At 38.0% G+C, this 12046-nt stretch overlaps 1 protein-coding gene across 1 annotated transcript in view; it reads right to left on the reverse strand.

The window, feature by feature from the left end:
* LOC118734135 (WSCD family member GA21586) overlaps positions 1 to 11589 on the reverse strand; it is a gene marked incomplete at its 5' end in the record, with an annotated part of 276288 nt that extends 264699 nt beyond the window's left edge. Inside the window, 1 exon segment of the mRNA XM_036463846.1 lies at positions 11482 to 11589. Within this exon segment, the coding sequence (XP_036319739.1) occupies positions 11482 to 11589 (108 nt within the window).
* Positions 11590 to 12046: the final 457 nt, after the last annotated feature.

Consider the following 12046-nt stretch of genomic DNA (forward strand, 5'->3'; position numbering starts at 1 on the left):
CGCAGAATGCAGCGTAGCAGAGGGAGGCCAGACTTCAACGAAAACCTACAATCTCTAAGAACGGCGAGGAAGAGCTTAAAAAACGCCATAAAAGTAAGCAAACGTGAAAGCTTTAAGAAAATATGCGAAGAAGCGGATGTAAACCCGTGGGGCACGGCCTATGGAGTAGTAATGGCAAAAACTAAGGGCAAGAAAGCACCGAGTATCACGTGCCCAGAAAGGCTGCGCGATATAATAACGACTCTATTTCTACAAAGGGAAGAAATCGTACCAAACTGTACACGATACGAAATTGTTGATGTCCCAGTTATTACGGTTAACGAATTAGAGTCCGCATGCAAGAAGATCCAAGACGGAAAAGCCCCTGGGCCAGACGGAATACCCAACAAGGCTTTAAAAGCTGCAATTAAAATGAGGCCAGATTTATTTGTAAATGTGTTTCAGACTTGTCTTAATGAGGGCATTTTCACGAAAAGATGGAAGGTCCAAAACCTAGTCCTAATACCAAAGGGAAATAAGCAATCTGGGGAACCCTCGTCCTATCGGCCCATATGCCTATTGGACACACTGGGAAAAATCCTCGAAAATATTATTTGCAACAGTAAGCAGAAGAGAGACGCTTTCTGTCGCCACACCAGTTTGGCTTCAGGAAATCTCGTCCAACAATAGATGCTATTAAATCAGTGGTTGACATAGCCAAAGAGGCCATCGAAGGGAAAAGGTGGCGTGGAGGCAAAAAGGAATACTGTGCTGTTATAACGCTAGATGTGAAAAACGCATTTAACACTGCGAGCTGGCAGCACATAATGGAAACCCTAATCAAAATGGAGGCCCCGAATTACATTATCAGAATAATTAGGTGCTATCTCTCCGAACGGGAACTAAAGTACCGGAGCGACAGAGGAATAGAGGCGTACAGTGTTTCCGCGGGGGTACCCCAAGGATCCGTTCCCCGGCCTCTCCTGTCGAACTTAATGTACGACGAGGTTCTATGCATCGATTTGCCTCCTCGGGCAAAAATAATAGGATTCGCAGACGACATAGCTGTAGTAATAGTAGCGAAGCATATACAGGATATTGAAAGGAAAGCCAGCGAAGCTATAAAGAGAGTGAAGGCATGGCTATCATCAAGATATCTAGAACTCGCTGATCACAAAACAGAGGCAGTATTGATAAGTAGCAGAAAGGCCATAGAGACAATAAGACTCAGTGTTGGATCAGAAACTATAATATCAATGCCCGCAATCAAATATTTGGGGGTAATGATTGATGGCCGTTTAAACTTTAAGGTCCACCTGGAGTATGCAGCAAAGAAAGCATCGAATTTACAGGCATGCTTATCTAGAATGATGCCAAATATCGGCGGTCCCAAACATAGTAGAAGGGTATTGCTTAGTAGAGTGGTCAGCTCAGTCTTACTCTACGATGCTCCAATTTGGGCTGAAGCAATGAGCCTAAAATATCATGCGAAGATACTCACATCTGTGTATCGCCTAAGCGCACTAAGGACTATTTGTGGATTCCGAACCATATCTGACGAAGCATCCTTCGTAATTGCCGGACTGATTCCCGTAGATATCCTGGCAAACGAGATGCAAAGAGTGTATAAGCGGGTATCTGCGGGAAGTACCAGTTTAAACCGAAAAGAAGTTATAGAGCAGGAAAGATGTCGCTCTATGGAGATCTGGCAAAAGCGTTGGGATGAATCGGAAAAGGGTAGGTGGACCCATAAGCTTATTCCATGCATTAAAAACTGGCTGTAAAGAGCCCACAGAGATTTAAACTACTACTTGACACAGTTTCTTTCGGTACATGGCCCCTACCGAGAGTATCTAAAAAGATTTGGGCATGGAGATTCCCCACACTGTCCGACTTGCACGGGCCTTGCTGAAAACGCGGAACACATAGTATTCTTTTGCCCTCGCTATGCCCCTGAAACCCGAAATATACTACAGAGTAACAACATTGTAGACTACATGTTAGAATCAGCAGAGAACTGGCTTAAAATGTGCGCACATATCTCTGGAATTCTTAAAGATCTAAGGCGATCTGAACAAGCTAGAACCGGTTAAATAACGTAGCGAGCCTGCTGGCCAACCAGCCCCGCGAGGTAATACCTTAAATGGCAGTGCCGCGGGGAGAGTGGTTAGTGGAGAGGTTTTAGTACGCAGGCGTAGCTGTGAGGCTGCAAGTCGTGCATATTACTATGCCGGTAAAGTAGTACTCAGGGGTGTCCCCTCTCCCCAGGCGTCCCCCCAAAAAAAAAAAAAAAAAAAACATACATACATACATGCTGCCACAAATGTATAGTAGATATCTATCCTTCTCTTAGCGTAAAATAACTTTTGGCGATATCTCGGCCACAGGGCCACCTATCGTGTAAGTTTTAAGTTAAAATATTTGTTTCCAATCGGCTAAATTGTATTCTAAATATGAGCCAGATCGGCAAGAAAATGCAGTTTTAGGAATGTTCCGACCCTAGCGCCACCTAGCAAGCAAATTGTTGGTAGGAATATTTCCCTTCAAGTTGTTGACATATGTTCCAAATATGAACGAAATCGGTCCAGCCGTTTGGTAGTTTAGTGACATACAATATACGGAAAACTCTATGAAATTGTGAATTCGTGACGTCTCAGCATTCTTCACAGAAGGTGCAAAACAGTACTTTTGACAGAATTTAAATCGGTTCAGCCGTTTGGTCAGGCATCGCGGTCATACGAAAAACATTTCATTTTTATATATATAGATTATTTAGATAAGCACGATGCGAGAAGCATAGCAAAAAATCGATGAAAAAAAATATTTTTTCTCGTGTTTACAACTATCCTACCTTTTAAGTTGGAACCAACAATACACACCCACAAAATTTCATTGAAATCGGTTAAGCGGTATCGGGGATTAGCGTAAACGAACACAGTGTCACGGGATATTTATATATTAAGATACCCTACTATAAGCACCTACCATAGATACGTTTGCGTACCAAATTTCAATTTCATTTGACTTATGGTTTTGAAATTATAGCTGATAAAATTTTCCGCGCCTATGGGATGTGCCACGCCCCTTTTACAAACCCATTCATATATAAGCACCTACTATTGATATATCTGCATACTAAATTTCAAGTTCGTGGGACTTATAGTTCCGAAGTTATAGCTGATAAAAAATTCTATGCCTATTGGATGTGCCATGCACTCTTTTCGAAACTCATTTCTATATACCCTAATATAAGTACCTACCATTAAAATGGCTGCGTACGAAATTTCAAGTTCAAGCGACTTATAGCTCCGGAGTTATAGCTGATAAAACATTCCAGGTCCATGGGACGTGCCGCTCCCCCTTTTACAGACTCACTTATATATAGCCTACTATAAGCATCTACTATAGATATATACGTCTGCGTACCAAATTTCAATTTCACGTAACATATGATTCCGAATTTACCACGCCTATCGGATGTCCACTCAGTTATATATGCCTTACCTAAAGCGCCTACCGTAGATATGCCTGCACACCAAATTTCAAGTTCTGGGAACTTATGGTTCCCAAGTAATATTTGATAAAAATTTCCACGCCTATGGGATGTGCCACGCATCATTTTACAAACCCCTTTATATATACTTTACTGTAAGCACCTACCATAGTTATGTCTGCATACCAAATTTCAAGTTCATGTGGCTTATAGTTCCAGGGTTATAGCTGATAAAATATTCCTGTGGGATGTGCCACGCCCACTTTTACCACCTCATTTTTATATACACTACTATAGCACCTACCATATGTATGACTGAATAACAAATTTCAAGTTCATATGACTTATAGTTTCGGATTTATAGCTGATAAAATATTCCACGCCTATTGGATGTGCCACGCCCACTTCTAAAAACTCATTTATTTATACCATACTATAAGCACCTACCATATATTTGACTGTATACCAAATTTCAAGTTCATGTGACTTATGGTTCCGAAGTTATGATTGATAACAAATTTCACGCCTATGGGATGTGCCACGCCCACTTTTACAAAGTCATTTATATATACTCTACTGTAAGCACCTACCATATATATGACTGCATACCAATTTTCAAGTTCATGTGACTTATAGTTTCGAAGTTATGGCTGATTCAAAAATTCACGCCTATGGGAGGTGCCACGCCCCCTTGCCGAATCCCATTTTTTTTGCCCTATTATAGGCCCAGGTGTCATGGCAATACTCTGTCAAAATTTTGTTCGATTCCGTCTGTCCGTTTAGGCTGCAACCTGGCACATACATACTTCCACAAATATATAGTAGATATATCCTTCTCTTAGCATAAAATAATTTTTAGGGATGTCACGGCCACAGGGCCACCTATCGTGTAAGTTTCAAGCCCAAATATTTCTTTTAAATTGGCTAAATTGTTTTCTAAATATGAGCCAAATCAGCAAGTAAATGCAATTTTTATGAATATCCCGACCCCAGCGCCACCTAGCGATTAAATTTTTAGCCGAAATATTTCCCTTCAAGGTGCTGAAATATGTTCCAAATATGAACGAAATCGGTCCAGCCGTTTAGTAGTTTAGTGACATTCAATATACGGAAAACTCTGTGAAATTGTGAAATCGTGACGTCTCATCTTTCTTCATTTTTCGGCAACAACAACAAAAAATTTCAAATTTATTTACATCAAAGAACCTTCCGCACAGAAGGTTCAAAAATGTGCTTTTTACAGAATTGAAATCGGTTCAACCGTTTGGTCAGGCAGCGCCGACATACGAAAGACATTTCATTTTTAACCGACTTCCAAAAAAGGAGGAGGTTATCAGTTCGTCGGAATATTTCTTTTTTTTTTATGTATTTTACCGCATAACTTTGGACCACGTCAACCGATTTCGATAATTCTTTTTGCATCGGAAAGGTAGTGTCTCAGAGGTGTCCCATACTAATCTGGTTAAGATCCGTTATATATATAGATTTAGTTTGAAAGTATTTAGCCATCGACTAAATACCTTGGTACTTTAGTGAAAGTATTATGCATCCCCAAGGTACCTGAGTACTTTGGACCAGAGTATTTAGCGCCTGCTAGATACTATCATTTTTTGTACTTTGGTATCTAGCAGCTCCTGAATACTCAAGTTTTTCTTACTTTAATATCTAATAACTCCTAAATACCTAAATATTTTTTACTTGGGTAATTAGTAGCTCCTAAATACCTAAGTATTTTTTACTTGGGTACTTACCAGCTCCTAAATTCCTAAGTAAATAGTAGTTGGGTATTTAAGTTCTTTTTACTTGAATATTTAGTCATCTCCAAATAATAAGTATTTGTGTATTTAGTACCCAAAGTGGTACTTTAAGTACAAAAGTATTTAGGTGTGCCCATCACTGCTTTAAATTGTATTTGCATCTTCACAAAAGGAGAACAATTAAAAAAATTTAATAAAAATTACAAATTAATGAAAATTATATGAAGATTTGCCATATTTTTGTTTATTTGCTCGCAACACGAAGAAGAGCAGATTTTATGTTGCTCAACATTTTACTATGTTATCAACATTAAATTGAACAGAATTTCTGTCTGTTAACAAGCATTTCTACATTCCGAGTTGAACTTTTCTAACGCTGTTAATTTTTCGTCTGCGAATAGTTTCCACTTGCAGTTTGCATAATGTGACCAACCGTACTTCTTTCGGAAGTACAGTACTTCTTTTTTCGCTCTTGTACTTCGTACTTCGAAGTACAGTCAAATGTACTTCTTTGGGATATTTTGTACTTCAGGAGCGGGATTCTGTAACCAGTTAGTTATAATTTTCGGATCGCTATCGCACTTTTTGACGTATTATATAAATGTTTTTGCGTCAAAAAGTGCGAAAGCGATTCGAAAATTGTCGCTAACTGGTCACAGATTCTCTCCCCAGGTCCTGTCCTTCGATCTTTTGGACGATCATCACATGGCCTGGGCGATAAATTCGTTCAAACCATTAAAGTCGCCGGGGACCGATGGCATCATACCTGCGCAGCTGCAAAAGGCTCTAAAGGTGTCGTGCAATTGGTTGGATCCTATTTATGCGAACTACCTGAGGACCGGGTACATCCCAAAGGCTTGGAGGGTGGCCAGTGTTGCGTTCATCCCGAAGGCGGGAGAAGGTTCTCATGTTTAAGAAACGCGATTCCTTGTGACTGTCTTTCAAGAGCTGAATATGGTTATTGCAAGAAAAGGTCGGTGAAGTGGTCAGAGGAAGCCTTCACGCATGAATATTATGGAGTAGGGACCTTCTTCGATATCGAGGGGGCCTTCAACAATGTCACTCCAGAGGCAATAGTAAAGTATATTCATAATCTGGGGGTGGAAACCAACTTAATAAGGCTTATCTACAGCGTCTGCAGAGTCAATCGGAGCACTCCACAAGGTGGTGTTCTCTCTCCCTTGCTCTGGATTGCGGTTGCAAACGACCTTATAGAGGAACTGGAAAAAGTGGGCTGTCGGGTGATCGCCTATGTAGATGATGTGGAACTTTTGGTTAAGGTACGATTTCTATACACCCTTTTTGATCTGGCTCAAGGTTACCTGAACCACGTAACTAGGGGCGATCAACGGCGGCCGTCGTGGAAGCCTAACATTGAGGAAGGGGTTGGAAATGTGTCGGCTGCCTTGCATTGCTGTAGGGGAGCTATCGGTAAAAGGTGGGGTCTCTCGCCCAAATTAATTCATAAGCTCTGGGAAAACAGATTAAAGTCGATATTGTTTCAAGGAGTCCTGGTTAGGTGGAACTCACTAGAGAAGGCCACACTTGTAAAACATGAATTAGCGGAGCATTAGGAACCACACTCACACTGACGCTTAACATACATGTGTAGAACACAGCGCCTGCGGATATTAGGATGAGGAAAACCGAGTCCTTTTGCAACATAAAAAATGAAATGAAGACGTTTCTCTGCTGAAGCAAATGTTTTTATAGGGCACTTTAAAACACGTTACCTCTCAAGGGCTAGTGATGGTGGTTCTGACAGGCTATTGCGCGATTGGTATTCATGCGGTGAGACTAGGAATTTCAACTGATTCTTTTGTATCAGCTTTCAAGAGGAAGATGAAATGGAATCATCTCCACACCTTCTTTTAGACTGCCCAATCATCGCGAGGCTATGTTGGAAGCATATTGGCTCTCAGAGATCGAAATTAGCCGCATTCGAAATTCCGTAATCGGCTCGCGGCGTTAACTTAACCGAACCTAAGCTGTACTTCTTTGAGATATGACATAGTTGGTCACATTAAGTTTGCACTTTCTCTATCTATCTAAGTTCTCTGGCATCGGGTAAGCAACAATCTATCGATTCGAGAAACTAATGCGCTGATGAGAAAACGAAAGCTCGTTTATCGAGATGATACATTTTGGTTCGGTTTTGGTTCATGAGTCAGATATATTGGATATTTCGACCAAGGTTTTGGTTTTTGCTAACAGTTGCTCTTGCTCTATATTTGCTTGTGGTGCTTTGCCAACCTTTGAAATTATATGACGATGTAGTGAAGTTTCACTCTACGGAATAACAACTACGGAATAGCCTAATACTGATTAGTAGGGCTGTGCGATTAATTGATTACTCAAAATTTTAATTAATCATAAAGTAAATAACTCAATTATTCGATTAATTGGAAATTATGATTACTCAAAAGTTCAGTTACTCGAGTAATCAAGATTTTTGATTAACCAAAAAAAAAAAAATATTTGAGTAATTTGCTTTATGATTAATCAACATTTCGAGTAAAATGAGTAATCAACATTTCAACTCTTTACATATGTATAAAGTAGTTAAAGTTCCTTGATACTTTGAAAACAACGCACAATGGGGCCGCTTCATACAAGTTGGTGCTTAAAAGTCTGTAACCGGATTTTTCCCCTGAAAACTACGAAGACACATCCAAAATGGAAATATAATATTATTTTGTGTACTAACACTGTTCAACAAATTTTTTTTCTTGTTAAATTGAAAAATATGTAGATATTTAGGGAAAAATAATAAACCCAGATCATCCACTATTTCCAATAAGTCACTTCGTGTTCTAGACACTGAAAAACTAATTCATTGCACATTGATAATTGGAATTATGGTAACGGGCCATAAAGATTACTTAAAATAGAAACAATAACAAAACGGTACAAGGCACGATAAATATTTTATTCGTCTATATAATCATCAGATTCAGGTTGTGTATATTCAAAATTCTCTTCTAAAAGCATGTCTTTTACTTCTGGATCAAATGATTTTCTTTTTACTGTTTGTAAAGGTCTTAAACTCGTAATATGAGGATCGGAAAAATAAAAGAGACGATGAAATACATCTTCAAGGTTAGCTTTGCTTGAAGTTTTTCGACTAAAACGTTCACGATACGCTTTGAAATCTTTATTTCGCGATTCGAAAAAAACATGTGGCAGTTCAGAGAAGTTTCTTCAGATGGGGGATTAATAGTGTCCAGAACTTGTTTGGCTTCACTGCGCTTTCCGCTAGCTAGCAGGCTCATTTGTGCTGCGAACGTTAATTGTTCGTGGGAATAATCTTGACGAAGCTAGGCAGTTTTCCTATATTTTGACTGGTCACTAAATTCCCCAAAGTCTTTTGTGGGCCTTCCTCCTTTAGGTATCTGATACACCACAAAATAACAAGCTTTTTCTAACCACGCTTTTTCCGATTCATAAAATCTATTTTTGTGTCTACCGCATCTGATCCATTTTAAGGTAATGTAGCTCTTGAAATTGCGCAAACATATTTGCAACTTCTTTCTTTCCGAAGCTGGGCAGCTGGTTTGGCTTGAAATATATTGTTCCATATCTCTGAACTTGCATTGTAGTAATTTAGACGGGCTTTTAAAAAATATTTCACACAAATCCCGATTTTTAATGGATAAAAGGGTTCCGTCTGGAATAAAAGTTAACAGTATTGAAATAAAGAATAAATACATGCGGTATATACCATTATCTTCCATTTAGTTTGAATTTTCCTTAAAACACTCCCACTTGGAACATATTTTTGATAAAATAATGACAAAATGTGCCTGACAAAAATTAATAAGTTCACGTTAAAACTTATTTTTCTCAAAAATGCGTAACGTTCTTGTGCAAATCTTTTAAGTTTACTTATATATAAAGGCTTGCGGTTATAACAAAAAAAAGATTCGGAAAAGAACCTTGCGCATTTTGGAAAAAAAACGAATTTAAAAATTCACTATGAAAAAAAATTGTTTATTAAATTGTTTTCTTTATATCTCGGAACCATTGAAATTATGTAATGATGTAAAGTTGTAAAACAATCAGCACACACTGCTTATTCAACGACATAGTTCCTTCTAAACTAATAGTAACCTTAAACATAATAAGACAGCCTTTAATAACACATATGAACTCGCTTTCGATAACGGGAAACAAAATTTCTGACTGAAAAGTTAACTTTGAGCTGTTGTACGCGGCAGCTGGTAGTAGTTCGGAACCCAATGTTTATACACGAGATTTGCTACTTTGTTATGACTCTGCTTGTATATAGTTTTTATCTTAAATACCAACTTTATAATATATATTATAAATTGTTCTGATTATCTCTATGAGCCGTTAACGGCGTTATTTAATTTATCTCTTAAAGAGGGCGTTTTTCCAACTATATGGACGGAATCGTTCATAACCCCGTTACATAAAAGCGGTAGCAGATCTTCAGTGGAGAACTACCGGGGAATAGCTAAGCTTTCTGCAATTCCTAAATTATTTGAAGCAATTATAACAAATCAGTTGACGCATTCTATCTCTTCGAGCATTTCATATAGTCAACATTGATTTTGCAAAGGCAAATCAACTTCTACAAATTTACTTGAATTAACATCCTATATCTCAAAAGCATTTAGTGAAAGCAAATCTGTTGATGTTATATATACTGATTTCAGTAAAGCATTTGACAAAGTGTGCCACTCGTTGCTCATCTACAAACTTGATCTTCTAGGTCTTCCACCTAATTTCCTACGTTGGATCTCTTCATACCTCTATGATAGATCACAAAGGGTAATGTTTAAAAATGCTATCTCTGACGTCATTGATGTTACTTCAGAAGTCGCTCAAGGTAGCCACCTAGGCCCGGTTCTGTTCCTGCTTTTTATAAACGATATTTCTACAGATATACAATTTTCCAAAATTCTAATGTATGCAGATAATGTAAAGCTTTATAAATCGTACGTTTCAATTAAAGAAAGGTCTTTGCTACAATCAGACTTAGACAGCATGGCTTACTGGTGTCAAGTAAATCTTATGCCTCTAAATCTTAAGAAATGTAAAGTAATGAGGTTCCCGCGAAGAGCTGTTCATCCCGCTTCTTATACAGTAGATAACCATAACCAGGAATAGGTATACAATTTTGTGGACCTTGGTATCACAACGGATCCTAAGCTTAATTTTAATCTTCATATTAATGTGTCAGTCAACAAGGGTAAAGGTGTACTTGCATTTGTGAAACGATGGTCAAAAGCATTTTGTGACCCTTATATCACTAAAACCCTGTTTACGACATTAGTTAGGCCGATTGTGAAATACGGTTCGGTGGTTTGGAATCCAAGGTATCGAATTTACTCAGACAAGATAGAATCAATTCAAAAACAATTCCTACTTTTTGCTTTAAGAAATTTCCTTGGGATTCTCAATATAACCTTCCACCTTATACGAGCCGATTAAAACTTATTAATCTTCCTACACTTTCCAGCCGCAGGCAAATGCTTGGTACAATTTTTATAGTTAAATTACTAACAGGCTCAATTTCAAGTCCGCTTCTTCTTGGCGAAGTTAGCCTTAATGTTCCCTCCCGGGTATCAAGACACTTTTCCCCCCTATTTCTGAAAGCTTGTAAAACTAATTTTGAATTGCACGACCCACTCCGTTGCTTATGCCAGGATTTTAACTCTCATTCTAGCGCGTTTGATATATCAGATCCGCTTTTCAGCATTAAGAAATCGATACTGTCCTCTCTCAATAAATGAATCATTAAAATAAAGACATAAAATCGGCTGATGAATTTATTTCTGTAGCTGAACAGTTTTAGATCTCGACACTTAACAAACTCCTGCCTATCGTGACTCGGCGCAAAAATTGAAAATACTGGTTCCGTACGTCATGCGGACTGCGCCCCTCGTGCGGATGGGCGGGAATGGAGGGTAAAAACCGTTGGGATATTATTATTTCGAAAAATGAGTTTTGAGCATCGCCCTCTATGAAGAAGCCCCAGTGTGCAACGTTTCTGTTTTTAAAACGAAAAATTTTTTTCATATACAGAATGTAAAAAAGAAAATAAGCATTTTCCAAAGCAAACTCTTTTAACGAGCAAAATTATTTTTTTTGAGTAATCATATTTCGAGTAACTCGATTAATCATCGTTTTGAGTAATCAAAGTCTTGATTACTCGAGTAATTGATTAACCAACTTGTTCGAGTAATCGAATAATCGCACAGCCCTACTGATTAGTAATCCATTTACCTGTCGCTTGTTGCAACAAATAACGAAGCCAAGTGTTGCCGCTTCCAGGAAACGATGCCAATGCGGTCAATCCATATATTCGATATTCTGCTTTATTTTTGCCATCTTCTGTGGTTGACGCTGAAATATAGCAGACGTTATTGGTATTATTGTAATAATAACAGGTAACATCAATCTTGTAAAAACAAAATGTACACTGATTACTCGGATCTAAGTACAGGTAAAAGTGTTCCCAAAAAATAGGTTAATCGATCCTTATAATTAGAGCTCAGATTTGTACGCAAATAGAATATGCAAAGTGTGTGAAAAATGTATGCAAAAAATATGCAGAATTATGCAAAATATATTAAAAAAGTTTATAAAATGTGCATAGTTAGATGTGCTAAAAAATAATTTTTATGAAACAAAATTTTGTCCTTCTATGTCCTCCTTGTCCTCCCTTTCAAGTTTTGATGAAATTTTCAAAAAATTTCTTTAAGAATATTATTATTTCGTAATCGGCCACAATCATTGTATTTAAAAGGCGTTAACATCGTTCAACTTTCATTTAAATGATTTAGGGCCG

Source organism: Rhagoletis pomonella, unplaced genomic scaffold (assembly GCF_013731165.1).
Source record: "Rhagoletis pomonella isolate Grant_MI unplaced genomic scaffold, Rhpom_1.0 Rhpom_scaffold_00002, whole genome shotgun sequence".
NCBI classification, from domain to species: domain Eukaryota; kingdom Metazoa; phylum Arthropoda; class Insecta; order Diptera; family Tephritidae; genus Rhagoletis; species Rhagoletis pomonella.